This window comes from Rhinopithecus roxellana, chromosome 1 (genome assembly GCF_007565055.1).
Source record: "Rhinopithecus roxellana isolate Shanxi Qingling chromosome 1, ASM756505v1, whole genome shotgun sequence".
Taxonomy (NCBI): domain Eukaryota; kingdom Metazoa; phylum Chordata; class Mammalia; order Primates; family Cercopithecidae; genus Rhinopithecus; species Rhinopithecus roxellana.
This window is the reverse complement of record NC_044549.1, coordinates 152,546,468-152,566,448: the sequence shown is the minus strand read 5'-3', so window position 1 is coordinate 152,566,448 and position 19,981 is coordinate 152,546,468. Positions and strand designations below refer to the sequence as shown.

At 36.4% G+C, this 19,981-nt stretch overlaps 1 protein-coding gene across 4 annotated transcripts in view; it reads left to right on the top strand.

Annotated features, from left to right (window-relative positions):
* IL1RAP (interleukin 1 receptor accessory protein) overlaps nucleotides 1-19,981 on the top strand; it is a 152,171-nt gene that overhangs the window by 116,720 nt on the left and 15,470 nt on the right. For 3 of the 4 annotated variants that reach the window (XM_030932257.1, XM_010385843.2, XM_010385844.2), the window contains 3 exons: nucleotides 2,764-2,890; nucleotides 5,099-5,247; nucleotides 19,702-19,851. In XM_030932257.1, the coding sequence (XP_030788117.1) occupies nucleotides 2,764-2,890; nucleotides 5,099-5,247; nucleotides 19,702-19,851 (426 nt within the window). Of the gene's footprint in view, nucleotides 1-2,763; nucleotides 2,891-5,098; nucleotides 6,026-19,701; nucleotides 19,852-19,981 lie in introns of those variants that run through there. The other variant, XM_030932267.1, reaches the window with a different exon arrangement.

Here is a 19,981-nt window from a genome sequence, read left to right as displayed (position 1 = left end):
ATGTGCTAAAGATAATAGTCAGTTGTTAATGGGTGAAAACAACTGAGAGGATGCCATTCAATAAAAAAAAAGGTGGAAAAAGAGGTATGTAGTTGTTAATGGAAAGCTGACAAACACAGGAATTGTCAAAATGTGTCCTCCGCTTGAAACGCGTCTTGTTTCAGGCAGTGCCTATTTTGTGGTCGGTAGGGAGTATGTAGGATATTTATCAGAGAACGAAAAAATTCAAAAAGTTTATGGAGGGGGTGCAAGACACATACAGCCCCCATGAGTATCTCTGGGCCCTATCTAAAGGATCTTTGAAGTCTTTAGCTCACTTTCCTTAAGCCATAAGTACAACCTGTCTGACACGCGTGCATTTGCTAGGCTGGTCAAGTGGCAGTAAGTTGAGGGTGATATTTCTGAGGGTGCTTCCTACCCACATGGCAGTGGGGTCCCCATGTGCTCACTGTGCATTTTTGCAGCTGGCAACTTGAACTGGATGATGCACGAGCACCATTTGTTTGCCAGTAAGTTAACACGGATGTGGAACATGGATGTGGACCTCTTTGCCATCCAGTATTTGGATGAACACAGAGGCATAAAGCTTTATAGACCTTAAAACACTGACCATTATAGGCAATCTTAGGGTGCATTTTGTGCATCCTTCTGATTATTTCTATTTGGTTCCTCTTGCCAATAAGCATCAGAAAAATTGTATGGAGTCCTCTTCGGAGTAGGGATGCTAAGTCTTCATGCAGAAGAGCCGCATGATTTCTGCAGCGTACAATTGGGTAGAAAGGCTGTAACATTAAATGTTTATGTTTATCTAGAATTAACATGAGTAGGAGTAAAAGTAGCTGTGGCATCAAGGTAGGCAGCAAAGCATTCTGGAGCTAGGAGGCCAGGGTGGCTGGGGAAGAGGCTGATGCAAAAAAAAAAAAAAAAAAAAAAAAAAAAAAAAAAAAAAAACCAATTAAAAGAGTTCAGGACTTAACAAAATGAGATTTGACCTGTGCCAAAACTATTTTGAGAATTTTATAAATATGACATTTTTCCTGGTAGGAATAAATGTATAGCAACAAACAATAATAAAGATACAATTGATCTTGTATGTTATATATGTTGACATAGAAACTTGATTTTACTCTAAAAAAAAGATACTAATGATCAACATAGATGGAGAACAATGCCAAAAAAAAAATCAAGAGAAGTTTGAAAATATGACTTGCTTTGTGAAGCACAGAGAACACGGCAAGAGGCTGAATTTCCTAGAATTAGCTATGGCTTATATAGTCATATGAATACTCTTCCTGCTGCCAGGGTATACCCTAATTAATAACATAAATATATTTGTCTACCTATCAAACTATGCTGACAGAAAGATTGTTGAATCCATGTTCCCTTTATCTTTCTTAGTGACATATAGATATGGAAAACTGGAGGAAAAAGACTTAAGGACATTGCATTGGGAGAGTAGATAGAGTATGGCCACTCAGTCAGATAAGCCTAAGTTCAAATTAGGGTGGCGATATAATTCATCATCTAAACTGGGACATTTTCTGGGATTAAACATAGCCACTACCTATTAATATAGGTAACCAGGAAAGCAGGCATAAAACAGAACTGTTCTAGGCAAACTGGGATGTAAGGTCAGTCTAGGTCAAATCCTGGCCCTTCACTTAATGATTTAACCTAGGAATATCATTTAGCATCCTTAAGCTTCAACTTTTACATTTGGAAAACATCGATTTTAAAAAATACCTCATAGTGCTTTCGTAAGATTAAATAAGACCATTAATAAATATAAATATTTAGCACAATTACTTGTACAAAGTTCTTAGTAAGTATGTTGCTGCTGCTGCTGCTGTTACTACTGTTTTCTGCCTAGGGATCTCCCTAACCTCATGTTCCATCTCAGAGGGATGCATAGAGTTTTCTATTTTTAAGTTGTCTTAAAATTTATTGAACGTACCCTGATAGCTGGAGCATTTCAAGGTGGGCCTCGTCGGCCAGATCTCTCTGTGATGGTATTTCCCCATCTTTCCTGGCCAAGGACTGAAGATATGGAGAACCTATCCTTAGTCACCCTTCTTGAGGAAAATAACAAAGGAGAAGAGCAGTCTAAGAAGGTCTAGGGCTAAAAAGGATATTGTCAGAGACTTTTTTTTTTTTTTTTTGGAGATGGAGTCTCACTCTGTTGCCCAGGCTAGAGTGCAGTGGCACATTCTTGGCTCACTGCAACCTCCACCTTCTGGGTTCAAGCAATTCTCCTACCTCAGCCTCCCGAGTAGCTGGGATTACAGGTGTGTGTGCCACCACGCCTGGCTAATTTTTATATTTTTAGTAGAGACAGGGTTTCACCATATTGGCCAGGCCGGTCTTGAACTCCTAACCTCAGGTTATCCACCTGCCTTAGCCTCCCAAAGTGCTGGAATTACGGGTGTGAGCCCCTATGCCTAGACTTGTCGGAGACTTTTTAAACAAATATCATCATTTTAGAATACGTTTATATTAAAAATGGTCACTCTGGTAATTTTGTACAAAGTTAATGGGCTTCTTTATTCGGTTTTGCTTGTTTGTTTTGGAATGAAGTATGATAGGTACATTACCTTATGGGAGTCGACTAGAGAATTACTCATAAGCAGGGTTTCCGGTACATATAACTCGTAGCTTCTGATTAGCCAGAGAGTAGAACCAATATAGCCATGTGAAGGATAAACACTAATGGGTTACCTTCGTCTTTGTTTTTCTTTTCTTTCTTTCTTTCTTTTTTTTTTTCAGGAGAGGAGCTACTCATCCCCTGTACGGTCTATTTTAGTTTTCTGATGGATTCTCGCAATGAGGTTTGGTGGACCATTGATGGAAAAAAACCTGATGACATCCCTATTGATGTCACCATTAACGAAAGGTATCGTGGGGGCCAATAAGGGAGTGACTAACCTTTGTTTCTCAACTTAATGATCTCTGACATGTGTTCTAGTCAATGAAAATGAAAATTCTTGCCGGGCGCGGTGGCTCAAGCCTGTAATCCCAGCACTTTGGGAGGCCGAGACGGGCGGATCACGAGGTCAGGAGATCGAGACCGTCCTGGCTAATACGGTGAAACCCCGTCTCTACTTAAAAATACAAAAACTAGCCGGGCGAGGTGGCGGCGCTTGTAGTCCCAGCTACTCGGGAGGCTGAGGCAGGAGAATGGCGTGAACCCGGGAGGCGGAGCTTGCAGTGAGCTGAGATCCGGCCACTGCACTCCAGCCTGGGCGACAGAGCGAGACTCCGTCTCAAAAAAAAGAAAAAAAAAAAAAAAAAAAAACATGAAAATTCTCATTTTTCCCTATCACAAAAATCGGCAAGATTTTCAAATCTTTGGTGGCTGCATCCCAAAACAGGGTTACTGGACTAGCAATGTGAGGAACAGAGGCTGCCTGATGACCAGTAGAGAACTGAATTAGAAAGTTCTGAGGCTGAGCATCTTCATCAGATTGTCCTCAGGACTTGTACCCTATTGTCTTAAGCCCAGCAAGATTCACACATTTATGATACCCACATGGAAGTAGAGGGAATACATATCTTACATCAATAAAAAGGCCACGATCGAGGGTTGTGGGTATGTGGAAACCTATCAGTGTAGTTGTGCTTTTCCTTTTCTCAATCCTAGTGTCTGGCCCTATGTATTTGTGCCTTAGGTAATTAGGTTTTGTTTTTTTGCATTGCAGTGAGCATGCATTTCCTCTCTCCTCTTTCTTAACTCATATAACCTATAGTTATATTTATAATTACTAATTTTTAATATTAACTAAATATAGTTGTGTAATTTACATTTTATTTTAAAGGTAGATGGGTAGTAATATAACTCACTTTTAAAATAAAATGACATTTTATTCCTAAATAAACCTGGTTTTTTAAGGCGTTGGCAAAGTGGAAAGTGTGAGTCCTTGAAGACAGAAGGTTCCACTGCAAATGAAGCGCACCATTACCAAACAGCAGTTGGCTCACTGCACCAATTAAAAATTTGCAGCTGGTCAGCTACGTGACAAAGTAATGTGGCTGGAGGCTCACAGGGAGAATCACTGATCTTTTTAGGGATTGTTAACACTTTGCATCCCATCCTCATAATAATAGTGAATAAAGAATAAGGAAAGTCGTGTTGTTCCACCTCGCTGCTATTGAAACGCACTCAGGGTTCGTAGGTAGCAGTGGCATTAAGCTTAAGCGAAACCAGTCAGAGCCCTTAACCAAATTCTCATACCTGACAGTAAGCCTAGTTAAAAAGAGAACCTAGATGGCAGTCAGCTGTAGCAGAGAGATTTTGCTCTGCGATGAGCAAAGGAGTTCAAAGGGATTTTAAATTTTGATCTTGGACCCAAAGCACTTGATCTCTGATTCACTGTACAGTTGGATATATTTATTTTTACAAAGTTTACTTGTTCATAACGGCTTCCTCTTTTTATACATTAGGATTTAACCACGAGATTTCAGATTTCTGACCACAATATTCTAGCTGTGTTCAGAATCCATGCTTTGGGAATCACTGAAATGCATCGACTATTCCTATGGGATAACAATAATACCTACATGAATATTTATTAAGCATTATTCTTATATTCATGCCTTAGTGTATTCAGTCCTCAGAATTCCTGAATAAATTAATACATGTAATGCACTGTGTGGGCATTACGACTTCTCTGTTTTCCAAAAGAGGAACCTGACCTGGAAAGGTTAGTTATCTTACCCAAAGTATATAGCCAGGAATTGACAATTCCTGGATAAAAACCCAAAAGCACCTGACTCCAGAAGCTTCTCTCTAAACTGATACAGCATTCTGGCTCAGAGATCTAAGCAAAAGAGACATTTCGTTTTGAAGAGAGATCTATAAAAAGAAGCCGGTGTTGGGATTTGGTCTAGACAATGGGATAGTGTGTAGTGTAAATGGTATAGTATAGTATTAGAATCTTACCATTAATACTTTGATCGCTGCATTATAGGTAGCTCAGCTTATCAACCTTCCTTGCCCTCACCTGTAGTGGGGGTCTGTGGTTGCTTACTTGTCTGATTCATACACAGTCCATAGTGCTTGAGTCACTCTCAAATGCTTTGATTTTCTTCCCTCTATTTCTAGTATAAGTCACAGTAGAACCGAAGATGAAACAAGAACTCAGATTTTGAGCATCAAGAAAGTTACCTCTGAGGATCTCAAGCGCAGCTACGTCTGTCATGCTAGAAGTGCCAAAGGCGAAGTTGCCAAAGCAGCCAAGGTGAAGCAGAAAGGTAATAGATGCAGTCAGTGATGAATCTCTCAACTCCAAATGTAACTTTGTGGTGAATAAGGACAAAAGGAGAGCTTGAGAACAAGAGAGCTCCAGCGCCTAGCCCGACAGCATCTAACCCACAGTAATGAATCAAACTTAAATGAAAAATACGAAAGTTTTCATCTATATAAAGATACTCAAGATATTGTTTCTGATAGTTAGTACCATAATGCCCAAATATAGCTAAAAAAATCAACATGATTACAGTGAGACACAATTTTGTGTCTGTACAATTATGAAAAATTAAAAACAAAGAAAATATTCAAAGCTACCAAAGATAGAAAAAACTGGTAGAGCCACATATTGTTGGTGAATTATTAAGACCTTTTTAAAAATCATTCATGATAGAGTTTAAGAGTCATAAAAAAGATTTCATCATCTGACCTAATACTTTTGGAATTTTTCCTGAACAAATAACAGAAAGAGAATTATATCTCTTTTAACATTATTCGAAGCATTATCTATAGTTGTAAAACATTATTAATAGCAGCCATCTAATTGTATGCAGTGAATGCTTATTTTCAGAAAAAAATACATAATTATAATATCATTTTAAACACTATGTATCAGTATTTAAGCAGGTTTATAATATACCAGTAGCCACAATTGCTAAAATGAAAATCATTTAAATTATGATTTTAAATGATATGAACATGATTTCTATGTTGGTAGTACTGTATTATTCTACAATAAATGAAAATTATAAAGCCTTCTTGTGAGAAGTGCTGCTCCTAAAACAGACTGTGTCTAAAATTTTCTTTGTGTCTCTCACCTAACAGAATCCCAGAAAATCCCTTGAAGGATGTTTTCAGTGGTCTTGAGAAAAGTAGTGATGAGTTATCACACATGCAATCAGGTTATTCAGAATCATCCTGGCTTCTGGTGTATAGAGGGTGTAATATTTATTCAAAAGTGAATAAAATAGCACATAATTGTTACATTTTACAGTGAGACTTAATGCTTTTTTAAAGCTGATGAAAAACAGGATTCACCTCAAACTTTCATTACAATTTAAAAACTATATAGCAAAGGCATGAAATGTATATGCCTCGTATGAAGTATTAGTGGATCAATTCAGGGTAATTCATTGCTTCTGCTCCTCAGAAGCCAGTGTGAAAAGGAAAGACTGAAGTAAATGATGTAAGGCAGTTTCCCAAATTGAGTTCTCAGGAACACTGCTAAGCATCAGTCTTGTCCCGCAATGCGTTATTATACTCTAGAGTCAGACCACCTGTGTTGAAATTCTGGTTTCTGCGTATCCTAATTCCATGAAAAGTAAATCTCTCTGAGCCTCAATTTCCTTACATTTAAAGTAGACATAATAATACCACTATCTTATAAGGTTGTTTTAAAGTGCTCAGCACAGTTATTGGCATATATACCCAATATGAAATGCTCAATAAATATTAACTCATTATTTCCATAAGATTTTCATAAGTATTATTTGACGAAGGCTTTTTATCATCAAATAAGTATCATTCATGTCTGGATTAAACAAAATCAAGTTACTTTAGTTAGGACCCATTCAAGTATTTAATATGTGAACATTTGACAGGAGTATCTGCAGGAAATTGGATTATAGTGGCAGGATGTTTCCATGTGTATTTGACTCCAGATTTCTTAAGTATGGAGCTTTTTGTGGGGATTGTCTTCTGAGGGATGCATCCTGGGGAATAATTTTGGAAGGTGACATAAATTAATAACTTACTGTCAAATGAATAGGATCAAAACAATCAAAGCAATGTGTAATGTAGGAGTGAAGCACAAGTTTGCCTCCCAGAGCTACTGGAGTAGCTCCCCTTTTAGAGAAGCCCCTGCTCTAAATGCTATAATAAGGACGGCATCAGGAATGTGAGGTGACAGGTGGACCCTGTCAACCAGATGATCTGTGCTGAAAGCTGATACAGAGTCACCTTTTAGCCATACCTGTGCACGTCCATTGGTAGCAGAGGAGCTGTGGTTTTCTTCACTTGGCTTCTATTCTGGACTAACTAATGCTGAAATTCAGAGGTTATATCTGAGTTCACATTCATACATTACATGTATGGGCCTACTCTAAATTTATTAACAAAGCATTCTATGTACTTCCTGAAAAGGACGTCAAGAAAAGACTAACACTTGGAATGAGAGAAAGACACTGGTATAGGTCTTATTGACAGCAAAATTTCATTATAGTCAGTTAAAGCTAAGTATTACAGAGGAGGCAGTTTTTTTTTTTTTATGTATTTTTATTTATGTTTTATTTTTGAGGCAGAGTTGTGCTCTTGTCACCGAGGCTGAAGTGCAGTGGCATATCTCGGTTCACTGCAATCACTGCCTCCTGGGTTCAAGCGATTCTTCTGCCTCAGCCTCCCAAGTAGCTGGGATTATAGGCATGTGCCACCATACCTGGCTAATTTTTGTATTTTTGCTAGAGACAGGATTTCACCATGTTGGCCAGGCTGGTCTTGAACTCCTGACCTCAGGTGATCCTCCTGCCTTGGCTTCCCAAAGTGCTGGGATTACAGGCGTGAGCCACCATGCCCGGGCCATTGTTTTATAATAAGAGTGTGATAAGCACTAAGGCAAGGTGTCTGTTTAACTTTATGAGAAACTGCCACACCAATTTCGAAAGAGGTTGTACCATTTTACCTGTCCTCTAGCAATGTACACAAATTTCAGGCACTCTGTTTCCTCACCAACTTTTGGAACTGTCAAACTTTCCAATTTTAGCCATACTAATGGATGCATAGTGTTATTACATTGTATTTTAAATTTGCATTTCTTGGATACTAATGATGTGAACAACTTTTCATGGCCTTATTGGTCATTAACTAATAGATCTTTTTGTGAAGTATCTGTTAAAATTTTTAGCTCAGTTTTGTTATTGGGTCATTTGTTTTTAAATTTAATGTATGGTTAGGATATATACACAGATACTATATATCTCAAATAAAACTCCTGTGTCAGATGTATGAGTTGTTAATATTATCACCCAGTTTGTGAATTCATTTTCTTTTAAACAGAATCTTTAAAACTTTGATGGCATTTATTTTATCAGTTTCTTCTATGCTTAGTGGTTTCTAAATTCAGTATTACCAATCTCTGCCTAAAGTTAGAAAGGTATTAAGGTTAGAAAGATATCCTTCTGTGTATTCTTCTGGAAGATTGGTAGATTTTTATTTTAGAGTTAGGCCTATGATCCAGTTTTTTGTTTGTTTTTTTTTTTTTTTTTTTTCCATACTCTGAAGTATTGGGTTAATGTTTAGTGTTTTGTTTTTCCATATAGATAACCAACCAGTTGTTCTCACATCATATTGAAAAATCTTTCCTTCTTTTTGTTGAATTGTTCTGAAAACAGCCCAAATATTAATTCTATAAATATAGATCTATTTCTGCATTCCCTGCTCTGTTCATCTGTTTATCTGTCTTTAGTCCAGTACCACTTTATCCTGGTTAACATAGTTTTAAAGTTTAAAGTAAGTCATGAAATCAGATACTGTATGTCTTCCCCCTTTTTTCTTTTTGAAGATTGATTCAACTATTTGAGGAACCATATTTTTTTCATATAGGTTGTAGTATCAGCTTGTCCATTTCTACATAAAAGCCTGCTGATATTTTGATTGTATTTAATTTATAAATCAGTCTGGGGAAAGTTGAAATCTTTACAATACTGAGTTTTCCAATCCATGACATAATATATCTCTCCATTTATTTAGATCTTAATGTTTTTCAGCATTTTTTCTTTTAGATTTGATTGTACAGGTCTTGCATACATATTGTTAAATGTATGCCTAAATGTTTTGTTTTTGATGCTATTGTAATAGTACTTTTTATTTTTTAATTTATTTTTTGAGACAGAGTCTTGCTCTCACTCAGGCTGCAATACAGTGGTGTGATCTCGACTCACTGCAATCTCCACCTCCCGAGTTCAAGCGATTCTCCTGCCTCAGCCTCCAGAGTAGCTTGGATTACAGGTCCCCACTACCACACCTGGCTAATTTTTATAGTTTTAATAGAGACGGGGTTTCTCCATGTTGGCCAGGCTTGTCTCGAACTCCTGACCTCAGATGATCCAACCGCCTCAGCCTCCCTCCCACAGTGCTGGGATTACAGTCATGAGCCACCACACCCGGCCTGTAATAGTGCTTTTTAGATTTTCACTTTCCAGTTGTTCATTGAAAATGCAATTAGTTGATTTTATATATTGATCTTGACCTTTTGAACTTTAGAGTGGTGTTTGTTCGTTTAGTTTCTTAGGATTTTCCATATGCTTGATTGTGTCACCATAATACAACAGATTTTTACTTCTTCCTTTCTAAATTTCATCACTTTAATCACTTTTTAGTGTCCATTTCACTCTGTTGGACCTCCAGTACCGTGTTCTGTAGAAGCTGTGAGAGCAGCCATCTTTGTGTTGTTTCCAAATTGAGAGGGCAAGCTTCAGTTTTTATATATAGGATTTTTTCATAGATGACCTTTATTTTCATGAGCATTTTTTTCATTTTTAGGTTGCTGAGAATTTTTTTTATCAGTGTGTTGAGTTTTGTTTGATTCTTAACTGGATCTATTGAGAGGATTATATGTTTTTATTTTTAATCTGTCAGTGTGATGATTTATACTTACTGATTTTGAAATGTTCATCCAATTTTGCATGCCCAGAATAAACCCTCATATTGTCATGATTTATTGTCCTTTTTATATATTACTGGATTTGATTTGCCAATATTTTGTCACAGATTTTTGTTCATGTTAAGAATTTTTTTCTTTTTTCTTTCTTTCTTTTTTTTTTTTTTTTTTTTTGAGGTGGAGTTTCCCTCTTGTTGCCCAGGCTGGAGTACGGTGGCACAATCTCAGTTCACTGCAACCTCCACCTCCCAGGTTCAAATGATTCTCCTGCCTCAGCCTCCTGAGTAGCTGGCATTACAGGCACCTGCCACCACACTGGCTAATTTTTCTTTGTTTTTTTTTTTTAGTAGAGACGGGGTTTCACCAAATTTTGCTCATATCTTTGTTCATGAAGGATGCTGGTTTGTAGCATTCTTTTCTTGTAATGCTGTGACTAATGTCAGGGTTAAGCTGGTCTCATTACATAAGCTGGATAATGTTCCCTCTTCTATGATTATGTGAAAGCCTATGAGTAAAACTGGTATTATTTCTTGCTCAAAAGAATTACTCATATATCTATCTGGGCTGTTGTTTTCTTTTCGGGAAAGCTTTTAATTATGAATTCAGAGTCCTTTTTAGTATTGAGATGTTCTGTTTCTTCTTGTGGCAGTTTTGGCTTTCAAGGCATTTTTTTTCTATTTCATCTAAGTTGTCACATTATTGGCATACTTTTCATTAGATTATTTCCTATTATCCTTTTAATGTCTGCAGGATTTTTAGTGATGCTCCACTGTCACTTCTGATATTAGTAATTTGTATTTTGCCTTTTTTTGTTCTTCATCAGTCAAGATAAGGGTTTCTCAATTTTGCTAATTTTTTCAATGAACATATTTTTATTGACTTTTCTCTGTTGTTTATATATTTTGTTTTATTTACTTTATTTTTATACTTATTTTCCTCTTTTTGCATACTTTGCATTTCATTTTCTTTTTTGTCAATCATCCTAAAGTATAAGCTGTATCATTGATTTTTAAGTAATTCTTCTTTTCCAATATAAGTATTCTGAGCTATGAATTTTCCTCATAGGATTACTTTAAATCCAACAAATGTTGAAACGTTGAGTTTTTGTTATTATTAAGTTCAAAATATTTTCTAATTTCTCTCTTCATTTCGTTTTGACCTAAAGGTTATTTTGACATGTGTTAACTTAATTTAAACACACTTGGAATTTTCTAGATCGCTTTACTACATTATATATGAAAATTCATTTGAATTTTAGTGTTGGCTTTATGTTCACTCTTGATAAAGTTGTTCGTAACATTTCATATTGTCATTTAAGTTTAGCTAATGTAAAAAATTAGAAATGAAGATAAAAGTCTGGGAGCAGGTGTCTCCGACTTAGAACTACCTGAGAGAACTACATTATGGAGTGGAGAAACGTAGGTTTTTATTCTAGATAGACCTGGGTTCAAGTTCTGGACTCAGTGCTGGCTGTGTATATCAACTGGTACAAGCCTTCCTTTTCTTATCCTTCAGGTACAACTTCCAGGGTATCTGTGAAAACTGAGGGAATGGGGAACGAGAGCTTTGTCACAGTGCTGCACACTTGATTCTAATTTCTAATCTCTTATTTAGTTCTGATGTATCCAAAGAACATACTTTGCATGATTTTATTCTTTTTAAGCTTATTGGTACTTTTTTAAAAAAGTATTTGCAGACTGCCTATCTTGGTAAACAATTGCTATGCATTTGGAAAAGACACATATTTGGTAGTTTGAAGTGTGATGTCCAGTGAATGTCAGCTAAGACGATTGGTGTCAATGTTGTTCGTGTCTTCAATATCCTTACTGATTTTTCCCAAATACTTTGTTATTCAGTTATTAAAAGAGAGAATGGTGTTGAAATCTTTATGTATAATATGGATTTTTCCAATTATCTCTTCAGTTCTGCCAGTATTTTTTTCATGTATTTTGGAACTGTGATATTTAATACATGCTTATTTAGGATTGATATGTATTTTTGATGAATTGACTCTTACATTGTGAAATGTCCATTTTTTTTCTGTTAATATTCTGTGTCTAATATGAATGTAGCCATTCCAGCTTTTTTTGTTTGGTTGTGGGGACGGAGTCTTGCTTTGTTGCCCAGGCTGGAGTGCAGTGGCGCGATCTCGGCTCACTGCAAGCTTTCTTATAATTAGTATATGTTTTTACCATTCTTTTATTTTACCTATCAGCATCTTTATACTTTTATACTTATACTTTATACTTAATGTATATCTCTTATTTACAGCATATTATTGGGTATTGGATCCAATCTGATCATTTCTACTTTTTAACTTGAATGTTCAATCCATTTTTCTTTAATTATTAATATGACTGCCTTTAAGTTTGCCATCTTGCTATTTGTTGTCTACCTGTCTTTATTTTTATCTCGTTTAGATTAATTGGTATTTTCATTGTATTTTATTTTACCACTTTTTGGGGGCTTTTGGCTCTTCCTCTTTGTTTGGGGCTTGTTTTGTTTTGTTTTCTCTAGAGTTTATATTTTCCCTGAACTTACCGGTTTATCTTGAATTAATCACTTTACATATTTTATGAGAAACTTACTATGGCATATTTCCATTTCTTCTTTGTCATCCTTTGTGTTGTGCTATAATACATTTTGGTTTTGCATGAATTACAGGTACCACAATGTATTGTGAAAATTCGGCTTTAAATAACTGTCTTCTTCTAAGAAGTTAAGAACTGATAACTTTTTTAAAATTTATTTGCTTTTTTTTTTTTTTCTGACACTATCCATTCTTTGGTAACATTTTAATCTGAAGAACTATTTAATGTTTCTGGTGATGTACATCTGCTGGTGACAAATTCTCTTTATTTTAATCTAAAAATGTCTCATTTTAATTTTTATATTTCAAAACTTTACTAAGAAAGTTTTCAAATATATGGAAGATTTTAAGGAATTACACAGTGAGCAGTAATACAACCTACCTAGATTCTACCATTTTGTTATCTTTGCTTTATCACATATCTCTTCATTCTTCTGCCAGTATATGAATCCATCTTATTTTCTGATACATTTCAAAGTAGATGCAGACATCAGTAGACATTTAAGCGCCTTATCATTATCAATATTTTAATATTTATTTGTAGGTTTCTTTTCTAGGTAAAATTTGCATAATGCAACAAATTACATAACTCAAGTGTACCATTTGATAATTTTTGAGAAATGCATATATATGCATTACCTAATATCCTATTAAGATATAGAATATTACCATTACCAGAGAGTAACATTCTTCCCCCGTCAATCCCTTCTACCCCCACCTTTGTCACCTCCCCCAACAATACAACTGTTTTTATTTCCTTTTTAGAATAATTTTTTTTTTATATTCTAGAACTTTATGTATGTGGACTCATACAGAATGCTCTATTGTATAACTGTACTTTCACTCAGCAAATGTTCTTGATATTCATGCATGCTGTTGTGTGTATCAGGCATTTGCTCCTTTTGTTTGCCATGGAGTGGTTTTGGTTTGCTTTTGTTTTGTTTAAGAATGCAGAATGATTTGTTCATTCTCTGGGTGGTGAGCATTTGGGTTGTTATCAGTGTTGGAGTCTTTTGAATAAAGCTTCTGTGAACTTTCTTATCCAAGTTTCTTAATGGACTGCTGCTTTTACTTCTCTGAGATGAATACCTGTGAGTGGAATTACTGACTTAGTTTTATTAGAAAGTGTTAGACCTTTTTTTTTTTTTCTCCCAAGTGGCTATATCATTCTGTATTCCTCCATCAACATATTTACATCTTAAGGATTTGGTGTTGTCAGGCTTCTTTGTTTTAGCAGTTATAGGTGAGTGTATGGTGGTATCTTATTGTAGTTTAATTCTTCATTTCCCTGAGGTCTCAAAATATTGAGCACTTATTCTTCACGTGCTTATTGGCCATCTGTATGTCTTTTGTGATGTGACTGTTCAAACATTTTGTTCATTTTATAAATAGTTTGTATTTTATTATTGAATCTTAGCAGTTCTTCATCTGTCCTGGATACCAGTCCTTTGTCAGACACATGTTTTGCAAATACTTTTTCCCAGTCTGTTGCATGACAATTTGTTTTTGTAGTGGTGTATTTTAATGAGCAGAGGTTCTCATTTTTATGAGATGTAATTTATTAACTTTTTCTTTAATGATTATTAATTTCTGTGTTCTAAGAAAGCTTTGCTTACCCATAGTCATGAAGGTTCACCTGTGTTTAGGCCAATAGTCCATCTCTTTTCTTTTTTTTTATGAATGGTGTGTAGTAGAAATTGAGGTTCAATTTTCCTTTCATAGTGATATCCAGTTATTCCAGCACAATTAATTGGAAACATTTTTACTTTCTCATTGTGTTTCTCTGTTGCCTTTGTCAATATTTTCACAGGATATGTTGAAAGTGTATCTATTTCTTTCCTTCCAGCCCTTTAAGGTATTCCATTGTCTCCTGGCTAATCTTATTTAAAATGCAAACGGGGCAGTTTTTGTTGTTGTTGTTCTTGATTATTTTTGTGCCCTTTATGTATTTGTTGTATGTTTTTCTTTGGCAGATTTTAAGATCACCTTTTCTTTATTGATTTTGAAAATCAAATTATGATAGCCTGTGGTGTCATTTTTGTATGTGAGTTTCTTACTTAGAGTTCATTAAACTTCTCAGTTCTATGTGTTTATATTTTTCCTTTAATGTGAACAATTTTCAGCCAATTTCTCTTCAAATATATCCACCTTTCCCCCTCACTCTTTCTCTTCTTTCAGGACTCCAGTTAAAATTAGGATAGACCACTTCTATCCAATTAGTAGTGCCCCACATGTCGCTGAACTTGTCATTATTTTTGTTTCTTCCTCTTTCATCCTTTTCACTGCTCTGTGTTTGTGTAGTTTCCAGTGTATGCTGGCCATTTTCTTTGTGACATCTAACCTACAGCATTTTCTTTATTTCAGAATTGCATTTTTCAGCTTTTGAATTTCCATATCTTCATTGAAGGGTCCCTATTGATATTTTCTATTCGCTGTTCACAATGTTCATGGTTTAAAAAAATTGAACAAATACACGTAGAATACTCATTTTTAGGTGTTCATCTGATAATTCCACCATTTTTGTCCATTTTTGTTCTGTTTTGATTAGCTATCTTTTTATTAGCTAATATGGACTTTCTTGCTTTTTTATCTAGCTTTTTAAAACTTATATGCTGGGTATTATGGGTGTTACAATTTTGAGTTCTGAATTTTGGAAGACAGTGTTAAATTTTGTTCTAGTGGGTAATTACATGCATAACTGCTTGCTTTTTAATAAGCATCTTATCTTTGTTAAAGCAGGTCTAAAATAACCTTTTGTGTAGGGTTAGATTGGATCTACTTCTAAAGCATGTCATACTTGGAGTCTCTAATTAATATTGGGGAGCTAAACAAAATCTCTTCACTCTGAGTGGCCTGTACTCAACTGTGTCACAGCCCTTCATGCGCTCCTAGAGTTGATCTGTTCCCAGCTATTCTTTGCCTAACCTTTTAAAGTATTCCCCTAAATATGTGTAGCTTTGTATTTGGCCAAAGACTCGAGGTAATCCTGTGCAGATTTCTAGAGTCCCATCTCTAAATAGTTCTCTTGTCTATAAATGCAATCCGACTCAACAGCGCCTTGAACTCTAATTTCTGTCTCCTTAGCTCAGTGTGACCACTTTCTTATTTTGGTTTTCTCCTTTCTGTGCCACAGTTTAAAAGGTGCCTTGAATCAAAAAGCCAGCCAGGCGCGGTGTCTCACGCCTGTAATCCCAGCACTCTGGGAGGCCAAGACAGGCGGATCATGAGGTCAGGAGTTTGAGACCATCCTGGCTAACATGGTGAAACCCCCCCGTCTCTATAAAAATACAAAAAAAAAAAAAAAAAAAAAAAAAAAAAAAAGCCAGGCTTGGTGGTGGGCGCCTGTAGTCCCAGCTACTCGGGAGGCTGAGGCAGGAGAATGGCGTGAACCTGGGAGGCGGAGCTTGCAGTGAACTGAGATCCGGCCACTGCACTCCAGCCTGGGTGACAGAGCGAGACTCCATCTCAAAAAATAAAAAAATAAATAAATAAAGCCAGAGTGATCATGGGCTTTACCTTTTTTTGTCTTTTTCTCTCACAGATCACATTCCTGTGTTACCAGTTGTCCAACTTTTTTACAAACTGTATTTTAGATAAGGAAGGAAGGCTAGTCCAGTACTCAGTACTAGTTACTCCTCTAAGAACAGAAGCTAAAGTCCAAAGTGCACATGTTCTAACACACTATAATAGCCAAATCAATAACATCTGCTAGTCAGTTTAGTCATTGGTCTCTGGTTTATCATAATTTTAATAAAGCATTCCCTTTGTTTACAACTCAGGAGAATGGCCATTACCACAATTCCAAAAATTATCCATCAGTCCCAACAATTGAGCACGGAGTAGCCATGGGTTCTGTGGCAGGGGACACTTGGAAGTGCAAGCAGCTGGCATTTAGTTGGAACATGCAGTGGACAGCAAGGCTCCAACTGCAATAATAAAGATGACGAAAATCACTCAGATTTCCTAGGAGAAACATGATCGTAGAGCAAGAACTCAAAACAGGGAAAAAACCAAGAGCTAACCAAGGTGGTTACCTGGAAATTTGGGCTTTGAAGCCAGTTATTTACATTGAACTCCAAAAAAGGTGAAAAAAGTCCGATTCAAGAAGTAACAACAAGCAAGTAGCTAAATTTGGCTACATCCTGAATCAGGTTGTTAGTAAAATCAACGAGAGAAGGAGCTTAGGAGTCCAGTTTGGTCATATTGCATCATGTCTTCCTGATAGGAAATTCTTTAGTCTGGGATTGCATCGGAGCAAAATCTTTTTGTCAAAACACCTGAGGGTACAGCTAGGCAATTAGCAAATGTAGTCTGAGGTTCACTCTTTCCCTGTACGCCAGCACTGCTTTACCTGAAAGCCCTGTAGAGAACTTCTTGCATGTGACTTAAGCTATTTAGAAAATCCAGCTAGTAGATTATTTAAGAGTTCGATATGTTAAGTAGCATTAGTGACTCCTTGTTATCAAGATAGCTCTACAAAATACGATCTGTAAATATGACACATGACTGTATGACACAAAACAGAATTAAAATGCCCCATTAGAAATAAAATGGGCAGTAGTAAAACGAATGGGGCAGAGGGAAATTTATGAGGGTAATTGATCTCTCGGTCATTAAGCAAGCTCTCTTATTGGCATTTTAAAAAAATCTATTTCAGGTAAGTGCAGCCAACAACAACCTCCACCCCCATTACAAAATGTTCATCCAGAGGGAGCCAAAATAACTGAACAAATAATGAAAATAACAGTGGAAATTACCCTGTTGTACTGTTAACATAAAGTACTGAGAAATACCAAGGACACAGTGATTTTCATGCCAGCTATCCAAATAGATCTCAGTAAATTTTCAGCAATTGCGCTATCATAGCTTCTGGAATTTATGAGGGAGTTTTCTTATTTTAAGGTGCCATTATTCATGGAGGGAGTACAAGAGTACCTGATAATAATTTTGCACTGCTAAGTCCCATGCTATACCTGTGGCAGGATTCATATCCTCAGTTTAGGGTAATAAAATCAAAACTCTGCGATTAGCCCTTTAATAAGAGAACTTCAGGTTCAGCTCCAGGCTGCTTACCATTTTCTGCTTTGAAGAGGTACCTTTTGAAAAAATGATTTCCTGGATGTGAGGCTGATCTGGCTGTAACATCTGTCACCCCACTGATCGCCAGGGTAGATACAGCTGATCTGGCTGGAGAGACTGGTGTCCCCTTCCTCCCTCACTGCTCCACGTGACTCCTTCCCGAAGCTGTGCCCTCAGTAGAAGAGGACGACCATCCACAATAGAGGGGTACTGGTGTTTGGTCAAGGGTGTAAGGGTAGCTGTGCTCCCCTGCTAGAACCTCCGAACAAGCTGTCAAGGTTCATAAACGTGATTTTATTACAACTGTTATGTGATCAATAATTGAGCTTCATCGTGATGGTGTTCAAAGATCCCTGCACTTTGGAGTCAGGGAGCCTCTATAGCAATCCCAGCTTTGAATGAGATTCTTCTAAGCTGTGTCTCAGCAAACATTTAACATCTACAGTGTTCTAGGTGCTTACAGAAGCCTTCCCTCACCGTGTTATACAGTACACCTCCCTTGGTCCAGTCCCACCCTTCAATTATCTCTGTCACATTACCATGGTTTGTTTCTCTTATGGCACTAATCACTATTTAAAATTAACCAGCTGATTTATTTCTTTACATATTTACTGCCCTGAATTAGGATATTAGCCACAAGAGGGCAGAGACCCTTTCCGTCTTATTTACCATTGGATCCCCAGAAGTTTCTGGCAAATGGTAGATGTCAATAAATAATAATCAAATTGACTAATACACAATTTAAGTCACTCCTGCTTCAGATCCAGTAAATATACTGTTCCTCCTTCAAATACTTAAACTTCATTATCACAAGCTAAGAAAGCAACTAAACAAAATTGTGAAACATAATTTAGTAATAGACTTCTAAATACCCCAGAAGTGTAAAATCTTGTATCTGGAAATGTTCATTGAGATAGTAGGCATTCTAGGGATATCATGGATGAAAAAGACATAATCTCTACCTGAAAGACTGTAAAGGTATAGTTTATGGGGGATGAGAGGGAGTGAAGAAGCTGGCCTGTAGACAAATTACAATATAATAAGTAATGCTGTAATCAAATGATAAACAAAGGGAAGAGTAAGAATTTCTACAAGGGAGAGCCAGGTTGCAATAAAAATTTTATTCTATAAAAGCTTATATAAAATAATGACATTCAAACATGGACTTGGAAACCAAAAAGAGAAAGGACTTCCAGCCAGAAGTCACAGCATGAGAAAAAGGCGTCATATTAAAGCTTCCTGATGTTTTTGATGAAAAAGCAATGGTAAATGAGCAAGGAAGGAAGGTGGTTAGTAATTTGGTTGTGACACACCTTGATTATAGGGCTAATGAGTTAAGATCTGGTTTTTAAGTAATTGAGAATTACCTCACTCTATTTCTGATACTTCCAAAGAAACTGCAGAGGTGCCTATAATATAAAAAATAAGTAGATAAATGCAGAAGTCTGTGTATAACCAGATATTGCAAGTTCATCTCTAGAATATATATTGAAGAACTGTGAACATGGGAGATAACTTCCAGAACCAAGCATATTCAGCATTTGGTGGATGTCCTCTGCTTCTGCACAGTGAAAATAATGTTTTTGAGGCCTATTTCCAAGTGGAAAGGAAAGATAATTAAGTTCCTTTCATACTGCACTAGACAAGAGAATGAAATGAAAACTTATGGAAAAACATTAAGGTTTTTACTCAAATCAGCTGCATCAGCAATTAAAATTCTACCAATGCCATGGACTTCTTCAGGCAGCAATGAGAACCTCATCCCAAGACATGGACAGAGGATGGAGAGATAATTTTCAAAAATATTTTTAAGGAGATTTAGGTGTCAAATTGTGACTTGAATTAGATGACCTTCTAAGCCCTTCCTGATGTTACGGTTCTATTTTAATTTATATATCACCAAAGACTATTCAAATACAAAACACTTTCTATGCCAGGTGCTGGAAACAAAAAGATAGGTACAACACAGTCTGGTATTTTAAAATAGTGCTTAAACTCTACAATGTTGTCTCTGATTGTTCATACATAGGCAGGTGCATAGCTAAGCTGCTGGGCTTATCCAGCTATTTGCTGGGATGATGGGTCACTGTGGTCACCACACAGAAATCAATTCTGTTTCTTTGTTGTTCATTTCAGTGCCGGCTCCAAGATACACAGTGGAACTGGCTTGTGGTTTTGGAGCCACAGTCCTGCTAGTGGTGATTCTCATTGTTGTTTACCACGTTTACTGGCTAGAGATGGTCCTTTTTTACCGGGCTCATTTTGGAACGGATGAAACCATTTTAGGTAAGTAACAGAAATTTGACATAAACCTCTTGTACTGTCATCTTTAGAAAATATGTTGGGGGAAAAAAAAGAAAACATATTGATTTGAAAAACCTAAATTAACTGGAAGATTTAAGCAGGCTAACGTTAA